Consider the following 22073-nt stretch of genomic DNA (forward strand, 5'->3'; position numbering starts at 1 on the left):
CCCTATTGTTCCGCCCCCGGCCTCCCGCCCTTCCCCTTCCCGCCCGCTCCCCTTTTCCCCCTCAGTCGCCTCGCGCCTGCAGGTAAGCTTAAAAATTATTCCTCTTTCCTTGGTTATAACTTATATTTCGTCTCTTGCTTTCATTCTTAACGAGCTCCAGCCCTCGTCACGAACCCCGGTCTCGCGTAGCCCCGCGTTAGCGCCTATCTTCTCCCTTAGCCTGGCTGGCTATTCACGCGAGGCCCTGGTTTCAGCGCGGCCTACTAGGCCTCGCGCAAGGCCTAATCGCCCCCTCCCCCCCTTTTCCCGGTGGCGGCTGCGCAGGAGTCGGGGAGAGCGCGCGCGCGGTAGGGGGGGTGGCGGAGGATTTGTTGGTTGAGGGGGGTTGGGGGAGGCGATGGCCGGCTTGTTGGCCGGGCGGGTGAGCGCGACTCCCCGCGGGGGTCAGGCGCTGGCGCAGCCCCACGAGGAGGCGCTACTAGTGCGGCCCCTCCCCCTTGGTCGCAGCGCCCCCCCCCGACCAAACCGTTTATTTCCCCCCCTTTTCTAGTTGGGGGGAGGGCGGGCTTTTTTTTTTTTTTTTTTTTAAGTGGAAAATGCCTGAATGACCGAAGGGAGGGGGGCTGCCGAGTTAAAGAAAGGGTAGACGGGCTCCTATTTATCGAGTTATTCAGGACGTTGTTCGGGGTAACGAATTTTGAAATTAGAAAATGCCTGCTGATATAGACCCAGACCGAGCTATTTATAGGAAAAGGGGTAATGGACTGCAGGATTAACAGCTGAATTGTTGGGGATTGGGTACTTTTGTGTTGACCTGGGTAGGAGAAAAACATGACAGATTTCTTGTGTACCTTACGTTTAGAAATGCACGTTCGTGCCTTGTCTCAAGAAATAAGAGCTCAGTAGACTTTCAGTTTTTCTGTTTTCCAACTTGCATTTATGTGGGATTTGACAAACGCTTCCTGTTACATTTGGGAAGTAATTAGAAATTTAACAGTATGGTATCTCATCTGAAAGAGAACGATTCTTACAGACTAATGAAATCCCTCACCCAGCACTATTGTTTTCCTGTGAGGGGGAAGTATAGACTTCTGGGATTTAGCCAGCGATTAATTATATTTTGAAGATGGGGGAATGAAGTGCTTTATATCTACAGGCTCGCATTTACTCTTGAGGTAGCCAAGGACAGTCTGCCATGATCGGAATGGTATAATACAGTTTAATATTTTGAGTAAAAGGTCTGTTGAAATCTTTTTCTAGAGAAAGATATAAGGCGTTCTGCTTCTGTAAAAGATGTGCAAACTTTGAGCCCTGTGGTAGTTGTACTCTTGTCATAGGGTCCGTACAAATTAATGCCAATGAGTTTGGTTTCTCTTACTTTTGTGGAGAAATTAACATTTGAGCTTTTAAAAGATGGGTATTGAAATGCCATTGGAGATAATTAACATAATACAGGGGAGATTATTGAGATTTTTAAAGAGGTATTGAATGTAGAGGTGAATCCAAACCCAAAGTTTAGGGGGTTTATTTACACCTAACTAGTTATTCCGGAGTAGAAAGGTTCTTAGAAATAGGTCGGGAAGGCATATTACTGTTTAAAAACAATTAAAAATTTTAGCAGTAATTTCCTTTTTAATGATTTCGAAGGAAATTTAAGTCATTTGTACTTTAAGTTACTAAAAAGACGCAAGTAAATTTTCTAAAACTTACCAAGTTTGGGTACAGGTAGGAAAAGGACTTTTAATGTTTGACCTATTTCTTTCTCATAGAGCAATGTGTGTATGGAACGTATTTAAAATAGTATCCTTTTCAGTGGTGTTCAGGGACTTGGGGGGGCTGTCAATAGATGTGATTTGTTAATAATTTTTAAATTTGTAATAACATATCTCTCAAATTGCTCCTAGAAACAAGCAAAAAGTTCTTTACACTTACTGCATAAATTCTGTGTTTATATTCACTGTATACTCACTGTAGAAAATTTCCTTTTGAGATTTCCAGGTGTTTTTGTATCCTGTTGAGACTTTACTGAAGGACAACTGGTGCACGTTCAGCAGTTCCTTTAGAACAGTTGCCAATTGAGGAATCCGTCCTCATCTTGAGAGTCAGCGAAACCCTACCTTACTAATGAGCACAGACTGGAAAGTCTCCTTCCTTGCTCAGTAACAGAACTTGAGCTGTGAATGTGTTAGGTATTATGCAGTTGTGCAAGATGTATGCAAACTGCTATTTGATAGGTTATTTTAGAGTTGATTAGAAAACAGTAATTGTTAATAGAACTTCAGGAACTCTCCTGCTTTGTCAGAGTTTTTCCTCTTCTGATTTCAGTAATTTTTCATTTCAGTTTTATCTTCCACCCTCACCTGTGACCAAAGACTTGACCACTCAAAGTCCAGCTCACCAGAACACAGCTCGACATGGACACCGGTGTGATTGAAGGTGGATTAAATGTCACTCTCACCATCCGGCTACTTATGCATGGAAAGGTATGCACCAGCTGCTTGGGAAATTGGGTCATAGTAACTGCTGTTAGAGGAGGGGCCAGGAAGAGAGGGCATGCATCTTGGCACTCATTAGATTAGCACTGTGGGGTATCTGGCTTTAACCTTCTCTGGCTCAGTGGATGAGACTGTTGTGGGAAAATGAACAGACTTCGCTAGGAAGCACCACTGAGCAGGCATAGCTTTATTTGAGGCTGGAGCCAAATAATATAGCCTTACCTAGGTAGTATGTTTTCCTTTAAGCTTGTGATAGATGAGTAGATTTCCTCTGCCCAGACAATTTTAGAAAAGGTAAGGGGAAAAGATAGCGGTTGTACTCTTGTATCATTATCTCTTCGGGATTCTTTGAGAACTTCACTTTTAAGTTCTGAACACAGAAGATAGTAACTAGTGTTTTCAAACTTTAAAATCCTTTTATTATTGTCTTAGTAATTTTAATTAGCATATAAGAGTTGGTTAGCTGAACGGTTGTTAACTCTTCATAATAATCCTTTTCCTGACTTCCTCTTATTATTACTTGTTTTCTCCATTTCAGGAAGTTGGCAGTATCATCGGAAAGGTAAGACAATTTTTCCCCCTTCTCCAAGATACTTTAAGTACTATTTAGTCCATTTGGTTTGAAATAGGAATTGGAACTCACACTTGATTTTTCTTTTTACAGAAAGGAGAATCCGTTAAGAAGATGCGTGAAGAGGTGAGTTTGAGGAGGGAAAGCTTTGGGATTGTTACTTGGGAGGTTAAAAACATCCAGAAAAGAGAAACTAGAAGTGGGACTACCTTAAAAGCATTTTTCTGGCATGTATTTGCAGTGACAACTAGTGTATGAAATAAGGTTCTGACAGGTCTCAGAATTCATTCAGAACATATGGTAAGATAGGTTGGAGACTTTTTAAGTCTCTTTCTCATTTTATTTTGGAGTGGTTAAAAGTGTCCAGGGAGTTCTTTCCATTTGGTGAATTCTGCAGGGCTATACTCTAGGGCCCACTCTGATGCTTAAAATCCACTCCCTTTTAAATTTTAAAATCCATTTAGGGCTGGAGGGGAATAGATGAGAAATCTTGTCCAGATGGAGGGTCAATTATGAGTTGTTTCCAACTGAATGGCATTAAGTTTGAGTTTATTGGTATGATTTATTTTTAAAGCAGCCCAAATGTTCAAAATGATCTGCTTCTGTAAAGATTTATAATTTTGGAAACTCTTAAGGAGCAGCTCTACTCTGTCTTAATGATTGCTGAGAGTCAGAATCAAACAGCAGTGGTTATTAGTGGCTGGTATCTTTTTGACTTTAACTTCTTTTGGTTCTGGTGTTTTTTTTTTTATCCAGAGTGGTGCACGTATCAACATCTCAGAAGGGAATTGTCCTGAGAGAATTATCACTTTGGCTGGACCCACTAATGCCATCTTTAAAGCCTTTGCTATGATCATTGACAAACTGGAAGAGGTTTGTTACTCCCTTTACTTGAAAATGTTTCTAGATAGTCATGCACTGTTGTCAAGGATTAAAATAAAAAATAATTTTAAATCAGATTGATCATAAATTGGTCCTGCTACTTGTCAGCATCCCTCCATATTTGCCTGTTTTTAGTTATTTAGAAAAAAAAAGATTTAAGAATATTTAAATAAAAAATGTTGACTGAGTGTCTCCAGGAATTTGATGTAAAATATTTGAGTGATAAACTAGTATTTTTTTCCCTCCTTGAACAATAAAATTTAAGGTATGTAACTCATGCTTTGGTCAACGTACTGCCCTTTAAATCACAATTGAACAAATTTTTTTTTAAGGGCTCATGAAAGTATAAAATGATGTTCTAATTTTCAAAAAACCTGGATACACTTTTTTTTAGCTATCAAGCCTTATTTTCAGGGACAAGGAAGAGGAGAATGGAAGTTTGGTTTTGAGGTTACAGAAGTAATGCTTGAATTAGAATTTTGTTTTATTTTTTTGGTTTATTAAGGGGATAGAGTTGGTTTGTGGGAAGGGAAGATCAACCTTCTGCCACAGAAGCCACCTGCATCTTGTCCTCAGCCCTCCCCCTCCTGTTAAATGCAGCTCATTGTGCAATTGACACCAAATACTGAGGAAGGCTACTTTGCTGTTTGGTTGTTGGTTTGATACTTTAATGCTGCCTGAAATCTTACCCTTGCCAAGACCAGAGATTTTTTTTTATCAGGACTTTGCAAATCTAGAGCTGTGTCTTTTAAAAACCATGTAGAAAATCTGTTTGCGACAGTTTTGGTTCTGATTTCCAGGCATCTGTATAAACATCATTATTGTCTAATTTTCTTCCTTATGTAGGATATCAGCAGCTCTATGACCAATAGCACAGCTGCCAGTAGACCTCCAGTAACCCTGAGGCTGGTGGTTCCTGCTAGTCAGTGTGGCTCTCTCATTGGAAAAGGTGGTTGCAAGATCAAGGAAATACGAGAGGTTGGTAGCTTTTGTACTTTTACAAATGTCACCTATTTGTTTTAAACTTGGTTTCTGTTAGCTCTCAGAATAGCTAGAGTCATTGTGCAGAGGAGATTAAGAGTTTTTTTTTTAAATGAATTATTAGACTGATAGTTCTGGGAATAAAATCACACAGCTGTTTATTATATAAATGCTTTAATAGTAATTCAGAATGAAAAAGTAATTTTGACTTTAATTCTTGCATGAGACTTCTTAAATTTTTGGGCAACTTTATTGGTTGCATCATTTTTCATATCTGAAAACTTTACAGTTTGATATAATAATCTTTGTGTTTACCAAATTCTTAAGCAGTAGGAGGAAAGTGGGAAGACATGTTGGTATAGTTGTAATCCTGTTCCTTTTGGTATTGGCATTTCCAATTATGGAAGTTACTGGGTTGAGGGGTGTGCAACTTGAAAGGAAAATAGGTGTGTGTTTTCAGAAGCCTAGTCTGCATGACATGAGAGCAGGAACCTTAGTTTTATTTATTGCTGTATTTATAGCTTGGCATGGAAAACAGGCTTGATAAATTTGATTAGCAGGAAAAAGATGGGCAAGCTTCTGAGCAATTAACTGCCTCTGAAAACCTGCAAGACGGTCAGCTATGGGTCGATTTCTCACTGGACAATTCCCAACAGCAATCCCCCCACCCCCAAAAATTGATTGGCACTGAAAAAGTGTAGTGTGGGGTGTGGTTTTTTGGGGGGGTTTTATTGGTGGTGGTGTTATTTTATCTTTTTCTGTCCCTCCCCCCCATGAGAGAATGCAATAGGGCTGATAGATGTTGGGGTATTTGACCCCCAGAGGTTTTAATATCTCAGAAGAAATTATCTAGGAGGATCTTTTTCTTGAGATAAGGTTAAATCTGGGTTTACTCTTGGCTTTCAGAGGCAAACTTACTTTTAACTGATTAGAGGATAATGAAAAATATTTATTGAGATATACGTTAGAATTGGCTGCTGGCAAGGATTGGAAGAGCATGAACTATTTCTAATTTTGAATTTATTTTTACCCCAAAGAGTACAGGGGCTCAGGTCCAGGTGGCGGGGGATATGCTCCCCAACTCAACTGAGCGGGCCATCACTATCGCTGGCATTCCGCAATCCATCATTGAGTGTGTCAAACAGATCTGCGTGGTCATGTTGGAGGTAAGCCCTCAGGCTCATGCTGAGAATGGTGGGTTGGGTAATTTGGGGGAAGAGTTATTTTAGTAAGACTAGAATTAGATGAAGTGGTTAACGCCTCTAGTAGTGATGGGGAAGAGATTCTCCCAGTAATTTTTGCAAGGATTTTTTGTGCTTTGAATTAGTATTGTTTAAAAAACTGGTTGCTGTGTATAACTAGAGTGTTTGTGATGTGCCTTCAAGACAGAATTCATTCTTGCCCTTCAACGGATTTTCAGAAGCTGTAAATCTCACGAGAGAAGATTGCCCAACTCTGCCCAAACACATGCTTTTGGGTTGAGGGCACAACTTCTTAGCATTGGGCCACCAGAGCTCCCTTATAAGTGTTGTGTACCTTCAAGTCAGAACCAACCTGTAGATCACACAAGAGATTGCATATCTTGTTCAAGTGGATCTGCTCTTGGGTTCGAACCATGTCCCTTTGCATTAGCACAGTTCGTTACCACAAAGCCACCAGAGCTTCATGTAACCAGAATAGTGTGTCTAAATTGCTTGAAATCTTGGTATGCCGTTTTATTAAATAGCACCAAAAAGGGACTAGCAAAATAGAAGAATATTAAACATAGTTTGTAGTCAGTCTCCTGTAGATGAGACATTTTCAAGGAAAAGCTGAACCAGCTGCCCCATAGTTTCCAAGGATTTATCTTTATAGACGCAGAGTGTCTGATTATGAAGTACAGTTAGTATATTTGAAGCAAGAATCTTCTCTTTCTTGGCTCACAGCTTCACCCAGTGAGCCACCAAATTTCAGCTTGGTGGATGAAATCCGGGCATAGCTTTTTGACCATTTACTATTATTTTTGGCTTGACTTCCTATTCAGACAGTCTCAAGAGTCAGGCATTGCCAACTAAAGTGTAAACATAGTTTTTGTTTATTGGATTTATTTAAAACATGGAAATGAGGCCTAGGCTTACTAGAGGAGCATTTATTTTGATTTGAATTTATATGTATCTGAAAACCATCTTAATCCTTTAGAGGCATTTGGAGATGTTTTGAGATAAAAGCAGCAAGCCAGGGACAAATGGTGGTGAGGGCATGGAAATGATAGCTTTTAGTTTTTAATTGACCTGTGTGAGCTTAAGCCACACAGCTGAAGCAGCTTTGAAACCTTATCTCTCTTTGTTTTTTTCCCCTTTGACTCTCTCCCAGTCCCCCCCGAAGGGCGTGACCATCCCGTACCGGCCCAAGCCGTCCAGTTCTCCAGTCATCTTTGCAGGTGGTCAGGTAAGAAAATTCTTACTGTTAGAATGGTTGTGGATTGTAATTGAAATGTCTACTTTGCCGGCAGCACACCAGGCCATTCTGCATGCTTGCTGAAATCTGTACTCTGGCCATGGTTTTGACCTGCTTTTCTTTTTTTTTTGTACTGGAGAATGCTTTGGATGCCAGGCCATTATTTAAATTTAGCAGGCAATTGGAAGTGTTGTAGGCACTCGGAAGCGGTATTTGATAGTAGTAAGTGGGTTGACTCAGCTGTTAATTGCAAGGTTAGGGGTCTGAACCCATCAAATACTCAAAGTGAGAGAGATGTCGAAGTCTGCTTATTTAAAGATTTACAGTCTTGTGTGCCCTGTTGGGCATTTCTACTCTGCCTTTGAGTTAGAATTGACTTGAAGATGTTGGGTGGTGGAGGAGGACTAGAAGAAAGGGTTAAATTACCTGGGTGTCACTATTTTTATCCTATCTCCATCATACCTGCTTTATATGTATATGAGGTGATTTTTAGAGGTCTGAATTAAAAGTTGGACCTCTGGAAGGGATATTCTGGATGGTGGTCTTAACCAAATTTTGGGGTCCTGACCTTGAGTGTCCTACAAACTTCTCCTACCCCCACCTCACTGCCCTTACTCCTATCCCTTCACTCCCAAACTACAGTGTGTTTTTCACAGGCTCTTAATCTTACAAACATGGTTTTGATCCTCCAAGGCATAACAAATCAGCTGGGCTAAGTGTTCAGTGTCTTAAGAGAAAGGGGGATGCATGTCAAACTGTGGTGCTACAGTATGACTGCTAAAGTACTCCCTTGGCATCTGTTCTTCCTCACGTACCTAAACATTTGGTTTATTCTAAAGTCAAGTTAGGATTAAATAACTGTTCAGCACCATTGTAGTTTTACAGTTTGTTGCTTAGTATTAGAGGTATAGGTAGGTTAGTTTTTTAAATAGTGATCTTTATTTTGGTAGCTTTCTAGATGAAAAGAACAAGAACCTTTTCCCATTTGGGGTTGGCCTATTATAAGCATATTTAACTAGTTTTATTTGTATCTGACTTGGGAGCTGTTCATCAAGAAACTGTAAACTTTAGTCCATTTCTTTCATGTTTGGTTAAGTTGGTATTAAATGAGGGGGGGTTTGAGACTTAATTTGTCTTTAGTTTTCACTAGATAATTTTTAGTATCTTGCTTTTAGGCACTGTGTATACACTGGTTTGGTCAAAGATTTCTTAGTTTGGTAGAATAAGTAAAGGTTTTGAGTCAGTATATAGCAAGATGGCTTAGCTGTACAAGTTTACCTTTCTCCATAGGAATTCTAGATTCCTGTTCTTGATTCTTCAACTCCCATTTGGGGTTGTAGAGTCCCATGCTATGTGACAGTATTCCTCTCTGTATCATTGCTCTAATGCCCTTCCCTTTTTCTCCTTTCTCCTCTTTCCTTCCCATCATACCTTTTTGCTACCCTTACGTCCCTCCCCTTTATTCAGTTGACCACCCTCTTAAAAGCTTGCAGCTTCTTACATGAGTGGCCCTCCCTTGGAATATTCCCTCCAGCCTTTTTAAATGGACCAGTTCATTAAGTGTCCACATAAGAACTTTGCCTTTTATTCCTTGTGGCAAAGTGGGCTCTTCAGGGGTTCTACTTAATCCCATATTGATTCAGAGCTGCGATCAATCAGCTTTGCCCTACTCCTTCATTCTTACTAAAAATAACCCAAATGTGAAGTGTGGAAAATGCCACTAGGTAACTTTTTAAATTATTTTTTAATTTACTGATTACAGCTCGTTTTAAATTGTGTTGTGAGCTCCTTTTTAAAAGAAAAAGGATACAAATAAACAACTTTTTTTTGTGTGCATTTCATGCTGGTGACAAGGTGCCGGATTGACAGCCCTGGAGACTGAAATCCTCTATTTATCCACAGGACAGGTACAGCACAGGCAGCGACAGTGCGAGCTTTCCCCACACCACCCCGTCCATGTGCCTCAACCCTGACCTGGAGGGACCACCTCTAGAGGTGAGAGGGGATGTTCAGTCTCCAAGGCTCACTCAATCCTTCCGCCTCAGCCGAGACTGCCAACATGTGGGGGGCCAGTGGCGCTGGTGATTTTTGTGCTGTGGACACCACCTGTCCACGGGGACCTGGACTGACCCCCCCCACACACACCTCATTTCACACAGGCCGAGTAGCCCACCAGATGGTAACGCCAACTTTTTTTTAAAAAGAATTTTTGTTTTTGTGTTTTTTTGTTTTTGTTTTTTGGTGGTTTTTGTGTTGGTTTTTTTTTTTTTTTTGGTTGTTGTTCAACCCCTTTTTCCCACATCCCACTCTTCCCACCCCATTTTCACCTTCCTCCTACCCCTACCTGGGTGTACTTTTGGGGTACTGGCCACTGATGTGAGAAGCTTCACATCCTCAACAGCCACTCTTTACTTCCCTTCCCAGTTTCTTTTCCTTTCCTCCTTGATCCCTCCCCCCATTGCCCTAAAGACCCAGCTCCCATTTTGGGAGGTTATGGTGTGGGGGGAGGAGGGCATAGAGGGAGCTGCAAGTGCTTCTTATGGAGGGAATGTGGGAGAAGGCAGGAATTGTGTTCCTTTGCTAGCTCCCTAGTGTTAGGAATCCAGCTAGCTTCTAGTTCCTTAGACATATGTTGAAATATTAAAAAGATAAGGGAAAAGAAAATAACTGCAAAACATGCCAAGTAGGTTTGTGCAGATATAAAACATTCTGATCATCATTGGCAGAAGGGTTGGAGTGCTGAGGGAAGGGACCACTTTCCTCCTGCACTAAATTAAATACTGGGAGGATGTAGTGGGCTTGGGCATTGCTTATCCCCAGCTTTTACACTTTCATTAAGAAAAAGTATTTTTGCCTTTGCAGGGAACTTGTCTCCTTTTATAGGTTCCCTGGAATAGTCAGTCATCATAGTAAATGTTCATGAAGGCCAGCTTGGATATTTGTGAGATAACTTAAAAACTGTCTACTGCCTCAGTCCTGGCCTCCCCATTCTCTAGTTCAACTCTGGCTTCCTGAATAGTTGAAATCTCTTTCCCGTATGGGTGGCTGTCCGTGATTGGTTTTTAATAGGAACTGTTTTCCTCCTTTTGTAGGCCTATACCATTCAAGGACAGTATGCCATTCCACAGCCAGATGTAAGTTTTGTTTTCACTTCTTGTTTTAAAAACCTTGCTCTCCCGTCCAAAATTGTCTTTCTCCCAAATAGCCAGAAGTGACTTGGGTGGTCTTAAACATTTATGATGTTAAATTGTTGCACAATGGGAATGACATTATTTTCCTTCCAACAAGGTGAACCCTTAATCAGGGCGCAGTAGCACCTTGTCTTTGCTTTTTAACATTAATCTATTCATTACAACTCAGAAGATTATTAGCTTTTACTCTCCTTGTTCCATTCCATGTTATTCTGTTAAAAATGAAATCTATGGTATGCTGTCATTTGTTCTCTTTGCACAGTTTAAATTGACAGTGGACTGCACTTCTGCATGGAGTTCTCCTTTCCAAGGGGAGAGTGGGAGGATGGGATGCCCTTGAGTTTTCTGCAGTCTTAGAACTTTAGAACGTATTTAGAAGGTCATAGAAGGAACTTACATACATAGGGAGGGATTGGAATTTGGTGATTAATTGAAAATCTTTCTTGCCACCGAAAGCTAAAAATGCTAAATTCAGGCTTTCGGGTGCATTTCTTTGTACATATTTTTTTCCTTACTAACCCTTTCAAGTGCTGAGCATTAGACTTAGGAAATTTTGTTCAGCTTTTTTTGGTTAGTTGTAACTCCCAGGAAAAGGAAGTAGACCGGAAAAGTTAATAGCTTGGGGAGTTTAGATGAAGAAAACAGTTCAGGACCTTCATTGGTGGTTGGGAGATTGGTTAAATTTAGTTTGGATTCTTAATCTTTGTCCTCCTGCTCCCTCATCTCCTTCCCTAATCCCAACATTGATGGAACCCTGCATGGTGTGTTTTCCCTAGCAGCACTGCACAGTTTGTTTACCTAGCCTGTCTGCTTGTCCCTGGGGCAACTGTTGCAATGGCTGCAAACACTTTCATTAAGTAGCTCACAAGGGGATGATTGTCGGCAGGTGCTGCTGCTTTCTTTTTCTCATAACAGCCAAAGTGCACTTATTCTCCTATGTTGATACTTTCTATATCTTTATCCTTCGAAGTCTGTCCAACTCTAAGATTGTTATTTAAGCCCGATCCCTTACCCTCCGTTAAGATTTGAACATTAGAATCCATGTCAGGGATCAAGAGCTCTGCATTTTCAAATTTGAACATGCTTGAGCACTGGCTCTGTTACTCTCCTAATGCCAGCCTCTCTTCTTTCCTCCCTGCAGTTGACCAAGCTGCATCAGTTGGCAATGCAACAGTCTCATTTTCCTATGACGCATGGCAACACCGGATTCAGTGGTATGGATACCTCAATGTTTATTTCTGTAAGGTGTAGTGCAAGACAGAGGCCAGCCCCAAGGTCTCAACTTGGCATCTGTTTAAAATAAACTTCATTGTCCAGCATCCTGCTGATTTAAACTTCCCTGTCTACTATGACTAAACTCAAGGAGGTAATGTGATTGTTAACATGTTTTCATTTGGGGTGAGTTACTCTAAAAGTAAAATATAAAGGCCCTGGAAGGTTTGGGGGTGCGGTTTGGGGCTGCCTGTCAGGCAAAGGGTAGGCTGATATTTCTTCTAAACCATCCTTACTACTGCCCCCTTGATCTGATTGGCACCCCCTTTCCCTCCACCAGCTATTCACAGACCTGGGTAGAGACAATCCATTTGTGCCAAATTGTGTAGTGATTTTTTTTTTGTTTGTTTGTTTATTTTGTTTTGTTTCTGTTTTTTTTTTTTTTTTTCTTTTCATTTTCTGTATAAGGAATAACTTGTCCGATAGGGTTAGGATGAGACCACCAAACTCATTTTCACTTGTATCTTAACAGGCATTGAATCCAGCTCTCCAGAGGTGAAAGGCTATTGGGGTAATGATTAAAAAAAAAATCTGTAGTATTCTACTGTTATTAATAAACTGGTGGGAGTCTTGTTTCACTGCCCATGAACCATACCAGCAGCAGCATACACATGTCAGAGAGGAGCTGAGAGAGCAAAGGGATGGGCTGGTGCCCCCAAGGGTCCTTTGATGGATCTGGCCAACCCCATTCTGGAAACTTTGTGAACAGTAACTGAAGTTGAGCAGAATTTGGTTTCTGAGGGTTAGTCAGCTGGGCTGGTCCAGTCCAGATGTCATGTAGATGGGTGGTAGGGGTGTTGCTGATGGGATTTTTTTTAATTATTTTTATTTGGAAACCAAAAATTAAAACCAGAAGTAATTATTGAGCAAAACACAGGGAGTAAGTCTGGAGAAAATTTCTCTCATCTGACTGCCATTTCATTTTTATCTGACCTCCAAGTTTAGTTTAGAAGAAGGGTAAGGGTGGGCAGTGTGTTTGTGTAAATCTGATACAAGTATATTTAAAGCAACTCTTCATGGGTGCCAAAAGTCCATGGTACCAGTAGTAGGCATGATACTGGCACTGGTGCTCCTGGGCATCAGGTGAGATAAAATTGGAACACAGCTGCAGAAAATCCTAAGCAGAGAAGGGTTTAGAAGTACAAATGGACTTGATGTTTTACATTTTGGTCCTCATTGAGGATACCATAATTCCTTGCCCTTTGCTTTCACCATCCACTACAATAGGCAGGGCTTTGCAGGAAATGGCATGAAATCAGCTCTTGGAGGGAGTATACAGAAGAACTTTTTCCAGCATTATTTCTATACCCCTCCCCCCCCTCTTTCCTCCTTGGAGGCTTCCATGTTAGTGATGAATCCCAACTGCTAATGCTGGGTTTCCAGTTTGTTTCCTTCTGTTAGGTTAATGTGCAAATCAGTGCAATTTGGTATGCTATATATTGAACTTTTCTTGCTCTCTTCTGTTTTTTAGCAGGTTTGGATGCATCTGCTCAGACTACTTCTCATGAACTCACCATTCCAAATGATGTAAGTGTATGGGTTATGTGTGAAAGATAAGATTGAAAAAAAAAATTAAAAAAAAAAAAAGAAAGATAAGATTGATTTTAAAAAATACAAGTCTTACAGCAATGTCTTGACACTTGAAGCCCTGGGGAAAGGAAATAGAAAGTTTTAGACAGCATATTTTATGTTTAGGTGTACATATCGGTATAGGTACAAGTTTGAGAGTATAAACTAGAAGATTGATAAAACAGTAGAAAAACTCCACTGAAAAAAAATTTGTTTGCTTTTTTGTAAAATACTTACGGTCCTCTCTGGGTTGAGTAAAAACACTTAGAGCAAGTACTCAGTAGCGTCTGCACCTGTGTGTATGATGAAGGCCCTCCCCCCCCCCTTTTTATTAGTAGTATAAGACGTAAGCTTTAGAAAGCAATAAGCCAACATTTTGTCCTTGTAAAAGGTGGTCATGGTAAAGTAAATTCTGGGATCTTGTGGCCAAATCTAAAGACTTTTCTATTCCTAGCTATTTAACTAGGTTTATTATCTTGACCATGGTTTGTCATTGAGTTTAGTGCTCTGAGAAACTACTTTTTTTTTTGTGGGTATAGCTATTAAATAATGCATAGTGGACTTTGTTGATGTAGTCCATAATGAGTTGGCCTTTATATTAATAGGCTGCCTGTCTCTGTTCAAATCCACCAGGAGTTCCTTGGGAGAATGATGGGCAATCTCCTCCTTTTGCCATTTGTAGCCCTAGAAAGCTACTAAGAGTTGGGCCAACTGAATGACATTAAGAATCTTTTTTTTTTTATGCATGAATTGAGTTATATTGAAGTGCTTGTACTTCTTATTGGTCAAAAGGTTTGGTGGGTGAATCATATGATTGTACAGTCTGCTCAAAGTAGCTCTGACCTCTAGTGGTCAGAGAAGAATAGAGCAGGAGTTCTGAGTCAGAATATATAAAGTTTTCTTATTTGGAAAAAAGGCAATTGAAGATAGCTTCTTTTTTTTTTTTTCCCTTTTCTTTTCACTTAAACTAAATCCAGAGGAATAAGCTAGAATTATTTGACCTAGTTTTGTAATTTTTTTTAATTTGCTATGTCTTTCTGTTCTCTTAAGTTGATTGGCTGCATAATCGGGCGTCAAGGCGCCAAAATCAATGAGATCCGTCAGATGTCTGGGGCGCAGATCAAAATTGCGAACCCAGTGGAAGGATCTACTGATAGGCAGGTTACCATCACTGGATCTGCTGCCAGCATTAGCCTGGCTCAGTATCTAATCAATGTCAGGTAAGAATTCTTTTTTTTTTGTTTAGTTGATGATAATATCTTGTTTATATTAAAGAAAGATACATTATCTTATTAATTTTGCAATTTGGTGTTTGTTGGTGTGGGTAAGTGAAATTTGTAAAAAATAAGTGGCCAAGTTTTTATTTTTAAGTTTATTATCTAGTCCCACTTTTTATAGCAGAAAGAACCAGATTTGAAGTAAATGGGGGGTATTTGCATTTGATTTTTTTATAGTTTTGAGATTGGGAAGTATGAAAGAAACATACCTTTACTATTAAAATAATGACTGAAGTACAGATAGAGAATGTAACAATTAATTGTGGTCTTTTTAATCTCCATGCTATAAGTGGTGTGATTTTTTGGGTCCAGTGTACTCTTTAAGATGAGAATAGTGAAGTATTTTCCTATTTTCATCCCTTCATTTTCTCAGGTTTTTGTTTCATTAATCCAAACTTGGATAATATAATTACATTTCAGATTCCAGGAGGACTGGTCCTAGTCTAATGTCCCATATTCTTAGATTGCATCCTTAATAGCTTATTAACATTTTAAACCAATCACAGTAGTCTGTTTTTCAAAGAGCTTAACTGTCCATTATATGAGAAATTTCTAGTGACTTTTACACTTATCAAAAGTTACATGAGTTCTAAGTCTAGTTTTAGATAAGGAACTTACAAGTGAAATCTGCATATCCTAATTATATTGCCTATTCTTGGTCTTTTTGCCCTTAGTTAAATACTTACTCACTGGTTGTAATTCTGCACTTTTGCTTCCATCTTTTTATCTTTTGAGGTCTTGGTTTTCATATTGAAAACTTGATTATGTTCTACTCTTCTTTCTTGTACAGCTACAAAATACTTGAAGTCTTTAGTTTTAAGTGGTAGCACCATGTTTTCACATATAACATTTCCATATAAACACTATGTTCATAATAGGCATAGGAAACCCCATAAACATGTGTTATCTGCATCAGTAATCTTCGCATAAGTGTTATTTCCATTCCCTCATGGAGCTGTAGGACATGTTAGATGTCAAGAATCAAGTTCTTAAGAAGGTAGTCAGTCCATGGAAACAGACATCATTCTGGGAAAGGTAGAGGGTCCGAAAAAGAGGACCTTGAACAAGATGCATTGAAACAGTGATTAACAGTGGCCTCTGGCATATCATATGGTTAGGACAGCACAAGATTCAGGTCTGTTCTAGGATTGCTATGAGTCATAGTTGACTCACAGTAACAGTTGCTTTTCTGTGTTTGGGTAATACTCAGATGTGACCTGCATTCAGTGGCTAAGTTGTAGAAGCAGAACTCCTCCACACCATAGTTTGCTGATTGAATAGCTGTTCACAATCATACTATTGATTGAAACTGGAATCCAGTCGGAATAATTTAACATTGATGTTAAGGCCATGCAAAAAATTAACTTCCTTATGGTGGGCTAGTTTTAATACAAATATCAAACTGGCAGGAATTTCTCTGCTTTCAGTAATGGATTCTTGAGTATTTGCTGAAAATTTCTGTTACCTAATGGTAGGAATCTAGTTCCTTTTGTGTGTATATATCCTCTCTTTTATTAATTGAAGTTGGAGCTTTTAGGTAAAATCTGTCCTTGTGCAGTAGTGGGCTGTTGAGATAGACTTGAACAAATATGTCAGCCCCAGCACAGACACATGCTTTTAGAAACCTGCAGGATGTTACTTATTTTTGGATTTAGGTATACATTTGAAGTACAGGCAGTCAAAACTACTGTTCACCAGAAATAGCCCTAGTTTTTATCTGCTTTGCTATTTCTGCATTTTTCTTTGAAAATGGTACATTCTTTTCAGTGATCTACTTTGAACTTTCTTGCCTCTTTCCATCTTCATAATCTGCTTATTTGTGGTCATGGAAGCAAACTTAATACTCATTAGAGGGAAGACATGAAAACATGTTAATAACATTCAAAAGCTGTATAATTAATGCTATATAATGGCTTTTCCATTAGATTGAGTAATTGACTTTTGAATGAGACATTTCTTTCTTGGTTTTAGGTGAATATTTATTTTCTACCTGAGATAAATTTCTTCCTGACTTTTTTACTGAGTTTTAAGGATACATGACAATTTGTGTTCTTTACTCAGTTTGTCAGGGTTTCTATTCTGTAGCAGTTATAAGTAGTAGCATTTTGGAAGGGTGCATGGGAAAATTAAATATTTTTTAGAGGACGGGTACAGGTTAAGAAGACACTGTCAGAAAGTTTGTATTAGGTCTTCCTAATTGACAACCAGAAGCGCTAACTGATAATTGAAGCAGTTTTTGTCCTGTACTTTTTTCCCTTTTGTGGTCTTCCCTTCCACCCACCCTTTTTTTTTGTCCTTTTTTTCCTCTGTTACAGTTTAGAAAACGCTAAACCCTCCTCCCAGGCAGCCTCCGTCACGATCCCTGATCACCTCAGCATCAACCTCTCTCAACCCTCCACCCCTTCTTCTTCTTCCTCCTCCACCACCACCCCCTCACTCGCCACAGCGGGGACCTCCGACGCACCCTCCAGCCTCCCCAACCCTCTTCCGACCGCCCCTTGTGTCTCCAGTCTGCTTGGCATGAAACCCATCCCTCTCCTGGCTCTAAATGTTGTGTCTGCTGCTAAGGGTACTGGGGCTTCAGCTACCACCACCACCACTTCTGCGGTGCCATGTGTCACTAACAAACTGAAAGGCGAGAAACAGAGATTCTCACCCTACTGATTGCATTGCATATTTTAAGATATCCCCTCAAGTATTTCTTGGTTCATTTTGCTTTTCTTTGTTAATATTGGTGAGAACCAAACTATTGTGAGCTTGTGAGCATTTTCTTTTTACTATTTTGGTGGGTAAAGGGGGTGGGGTGTGGGTGGGAACAGTGTGGTGATAACCTTTGTTTAGGTTTAGGCCACTTGAGCTGAGTGCCTGTTTTAAGAGTCTGACTTGTTGAATTCTTTATCTAGAAACATAATTCTTGCTCTTTCTTACTCTGTTACTTTTGTAGCTTTATTCTGCCTTGCAATATGACAATGTGTTAGGCTCTATGTTAATGAATAAAAGCTTATCCGTTAACTTTTTTTTTAAAAATTTATTTAATGGTGTCAGTAGGCCATCTTGGCCATATTGGTGTTTCTAGCCATAATAAAGTTGCCACATAAGAAACTAGTTTACTGTGTACTCTGAAGGGTAAAGGGGTGGGAACATGTGTATATAATCTGTAGCTGTTTAACTTGGAGACTTATAAAACTGAGTTGGGCCTTTTGTATCTCAGGTTAATTTTTTAGTTTTGCTGTTATTCTACTTAAAGCAATACGGCAGTATATATCATGAGGATCTTTCATAATTGATGAGGTAGTTTAATGAAAAGCATTACCCAAATTCCAAGATCCCCTTACCCTGCCTATAGCAGGAAATAATATAAGTGTGTCTGTCCATTTCAGGCTTCTATTTTCCCCTGGAGAGTGGTAATTGGAGACCTTTTTAAAAAAATCATACATAAAACACAGGTGGTTTTTGTGTGTTTTTTTTTTTCTTAAATAGTCCTTTTTTGTTTGGTTTTTTTAATTTTATTATTTTGTGTGTGTGTGCTGTCAAATCAGATCTGACTGGTACAGGAGGAGATTGCCCCTCCTTCCCCAGCAGAGCATCTGGTGGATTCGAACAGTGTTCCTCTGGGATTGCAGTGCACCTTCTTGTCACTAGGCCACCAGAGCTCCCTTGCAGTTATTTCTTAACCACAGATTAGGATGGGGGTATAAGTTGGGAAGATTGGAATGCTTCTGCTTGGTTCCTCTTTGGTGATACTAAATAACTCTTAAATAATGTCACAAAGATGTGGCTGGATTCTGACAGGTTACCCTAAAGCAGTTCTGATTATTCCACCTAGTTGTATTACCTTCCATTTCTGTTTACTGTCTATACTTTTTCTCATCAACAGTACCAGAAACAGATTTGGAAAGAATAGACTGACTGATTTGTAACTCATTAGTCCCTTCATTTTACTTGCTAAAAGCAGAGGCTTCACAGTACTTGGAGTTTCTATAAATGTAACACAGTCTGTAGATAACAAAAGATTTAAAGCTCATGAATATCCCAACATATTAGCTCTACTCTCTGGTGTTATTGTGGCCCCTTAATGCCATATTAATGTTATTAGTGACAAATCCCAAGTCTGCATGATGGATTGGAAGAGCAGGCTTACAAATCATTGTCCAGGTAGGATATTGTTATTTTTCTCCTTTGGTTGGGTCATCTTGTTTTCCCTTCATAGTGAGAAGTTCATCAACTTGATAACATCATCCCTAGGGCCGTTTTTTTTTATCTAGCTCTTGATTGGAAGGCCACTTTTGCCTTGTGAATTTTGCATAAGGAATGATTGCTAGGAAGAAATACAGATTATTTTTGGGACATACTACCGTTATCACCTCCAAGGGTGTTTTTTAAAAGTTTATTAAAGCACCATGTGGTACTTCTAGATAAAGTTTTTAGATTATTTCTAGTTGGGTTATCTCTTTGCTGCTTTTCAGACCTAAGCTTTATACAGATTATCGTCAATTCATACTTAAGGCTCTTTGAGGGACTGTTTGGTGGTAGACTTTCACATTGTATGGTTTTAATTCTTTTCTTTTTTAGGTCCTAGATGTAAGCTGTATTCAGCAGGTCTACTTTTGGATCTTTATACTTAAATTCCCTTAAATAGCTAGGTCCCACTAAACACTTTAAGAGGATTGGTTTTTTTGTGTGTTTGGGGTGGGGGTGTGTGTGTTTTTTTGTTTTGGTTTTTGTTCCCTAGATGAGTCATTTTGAAGTTGGCAAAAATCTTCTTAAATGACTAATACCCCTTTTACACTGAGATGATCCTTAGTTTCCCTTTCGGCTTTGTGTTGAATGCCTGTAGATGGAGGGAATTGTCCCTCAAGCCTTTTTTGCCTTTTACATCTAGAATCTTTATTATGAAACTTTATGGGCTGATACTGAGTCTTCAACATTTTCAGTTCAATACTGAATGAGAGCTAATAATAGGACAGCATGCTGAACATCTAAATATCTTCCCATTTAATAGCTCTAAATTAGATTACAGGTTTTCTGATAACCATACGAAACAGAATGGCATTATAGCCATGTATATTTGGACGGAGAATGTTATGTACAGGGAGACCTCAAGGTTAGGAGTTTCTAAAATGAACTAGGCATATGAAACACATTACTTTGTCTAAAAACTGAATTTGTCAGTATTAAGGCCTGAAAACTAGTCCTAACATCTCCTGGTCATCCTTTTACACTGTGAAAGTAGTAATCTGTTTCAGGCTTATGCTCATAAATGTAAAATATTTTTATTTTTTAATTAGGCATTTAGGAGGAGCAATAAAAAATTGCTTTTGTGTATTGTGACTCCCCTGTATGGAGGGAGATAATTGGGGAAAAGTTTCAAAAGAAAAGTTTGATGGGATAGCAACACTTAGTAAGAAAGGCACTGTTTCCCTAAGTTTTGAGGTGATTTACCTAAAGTTTTGATTGTAGAGATTTAAAAAATCATATTCATTTTATTTATTTTACATTTCACAAACCAGACTCAAAAATTTGGGAGGTAAGGTTCACCGGGTTACTGGAAAAACTAATTATGAGTTCTTGTTTGTTTCTGTGTTACAGGCTTTCCTCGGAGACGGGTGGCATGGGGAGCAGCTAGAACAATGCAGATTCATCCATAATCCCTTTTCTGCTGTTCACCACCACCCATGATCCATCTGTGTAGTTTCTGAACAGTCAGCGATTCCAGGTTTTAAATAGTTTGTAAATTTTCAGTTTCTACACTTTATCATCCACTCGTGATTTTTTTTTAATTAAAGCGTTTTAATTCCTTTCTCTGTTCAGCTGTTGATGCTGAGATCCATATTTAGTTTTATAAGCTTCTACCTGTTTTGGTTGTTTTGTTTTTTGGGTTTTTTTTTTGCTCATGAAATTTTTTTCCTGTTTGTCATGGATATGTAAGAGTGGAATATTAATACATTTCAGTTTAGTTCTGTAATGTCAGGAATTTTTCAAAAAAAAATTAAAAGATGGACTGGAGCTTTTCCTTTGTGAATAGAAACTGGATGCCACAGTGATTTCATGTGGGTTTTATTCCTTTTGTCTTGCTGTTATTTTTGTATCTCAGAGGACAAAGACCCCACTTGGGTTTTCAATAGAATTCTTTATTCCATTTAAGATGTTTTCTTCTCTTTTACCACTCCATCTTTTTTGGTAACCTGTATTGCCCTTGATACTTTGAAGGGTGACTAAATAGCTACCACAATCTGTTTATACCTTTGATTGGACCTTGTTCCTATAAAACATGGTGTTAGTAGGCAAACACTATTCCTTTTAATGGCAGAGAATAGCTATCTACATGCATATAGGAGCAATCAGACAGATGTCTGAGAGTCATGTCCAAACCTGCAAATTTTAAACTCAGAACTTGTGTTTTTTTTTTGTTTTAGTAATTACTCATGTATATTCCTCTCTTCACAGTGAGGCTGATGTTTTAATATCTCCTGCCCATCATTTAGGAAAAGTATTTCCTGCTATAAATTTAGGTTAGAAATTGAAGTGGTGGTAACTTAGTGAGAAACTGCTTTTCAGTCAGAACTAGCTGATAGCTGATCTTCAAATTTTTTTTTTTTGGAGAGGGTTTTTAAATCATGTGAGGAATTTGCCAGTCTTGCTTCCTGGAACTGCAGGTGGAATCAAACCAGATAAAGAGGCACCAGAACTCGATTAGTGATAGAAGTGGTATAAAAGGGAAGGTGACTTATTCCTACACCATTAATTCACCAAGAAAACCCTCAACACCTAGGCCTGCATGGAGTAATTATATTTCAAATTTTTTCATAGGGGTTACAATATGACAATCCCCACCCAGACCAGGCACCAGGATAGAATCAAGGCTTACACCATACCCCCATCTTTGAGCCTGAGCCATCACAGTATCCTGACCTCCCAGTTGTGCCATAAACAGGGTTTGGGCAGGGAAACGGAAGGACAAAAAAAAATTAGTACATTGCCACCTGAGAAATCTCAGAGGGGAGGACCCAGCCTTAGCCTCCCTCCTCCCAAGTGCAAAATGTGTAAACCGTAAACAAAAAAAGTGCAGTCTTAAAGTGGTTCCTTCCTGCTCCCCAGGATCTAGTGCGAAAGGTTTAGAGGAGCATAGGAGACAAGCCTGGCATTTCTATTGCCTAATTGCTGAACATAAGGAATGGGGTGAAGTAGGAAGGGTGTCAGCTTCCCCTTTCCCACAGCTCTAGGGTTGTACCTATTTCCACAGCTGCCAGTATCCCTAGAGTATCCAGCAAATTGGTAAAAGGATGGGAATAGGCTTCCTTGAGCCTGACCTAAGGCAGGGGTAGCCCCATCTTGATTATGTGGCGCATATATATATAATTTATATAAATATTTCTATGTACAGGAGTGAGGATGGTTT

General features: G+C 39.3%; 1 protein-coding gene across 3 annotated transcripts; it reads left to right on the plus strand.

Annotated features, from left to right (window-relative positions):
* The first annotated feature begins 29 nt into the window (after positions 1 to 29).
* Positions 30 to 20474, plus strand: PCBP2 (poly(rC) binding protein 2). 3 transcript variants are annotated; one of them, XM_006883899.1, is made up of 15 exons: positions 30 to 82; positions 2342 to 2483; positions 3034 to 3057; positions 3160 to 3192; positions 3823 to 3939; positions 4795 to 4926; positions 5967 to 6095; positions 7282 to 7356; positions 9268 to 9360; positions 10458 to 10499; positions 11698 to 11770; positions 12301 to 12339; positions 13300 to 13355; positions 14448 to 14617; positions 20264 to 20473. In XM_006883899.1, the coding sequence occupies exons 2-15, from the start codon at positions 2415 to 2417 to the stop codon at positions 20298 to 20300; spliced, it is 1089 nt and encodes a 362-aa protein (XP_006883961.1). In that variant the 5' UTR covers positions 30 to 82; positions 2342 to 2414; the 3' UTR covers positions 20301 to 20473. The 3 variants fall into 3 exon arrangements, with proteins under 3 accessions (XP_006883961.1, XP_006883962.1, XP_006883963.1); XM_006883900.1 differs by lacking the exon at positions 30 to 82 and having other exon boundaries at positions 13303 to 13355; positions 20264 to 20474; XM_006883901.1 differs by lacking the exon at positions 30 to 82 and having other exon boundaries at positions 2415 to 2483; positions 5967 to 6094; positions 7269 to 7356; positions 13303 to 13355; positions 20264 to 20300.
* Positions 20475 to 22073: the final 1599 nt, after the last annotated feature.

The sequence above is a fragment of the Elephantulus edwardii genome, unplaced genomic scaffold (assembly GCF_000299155.1).
Source record: "Elephantulus edwardii isolate Elephantulus edwardi_28Jun2011 unplaced genomic scaffold, EleEdw1.0 scaffold00030, whole genome shotgun sequence".
NCBI classification, from domain to species: domain Eukaryota; kingdom Metazoa; phylum Chordata; class Mammalia; order Macroscelidea; family Macroscelididae; genus Elephantulus; species Elephantulus edwardii.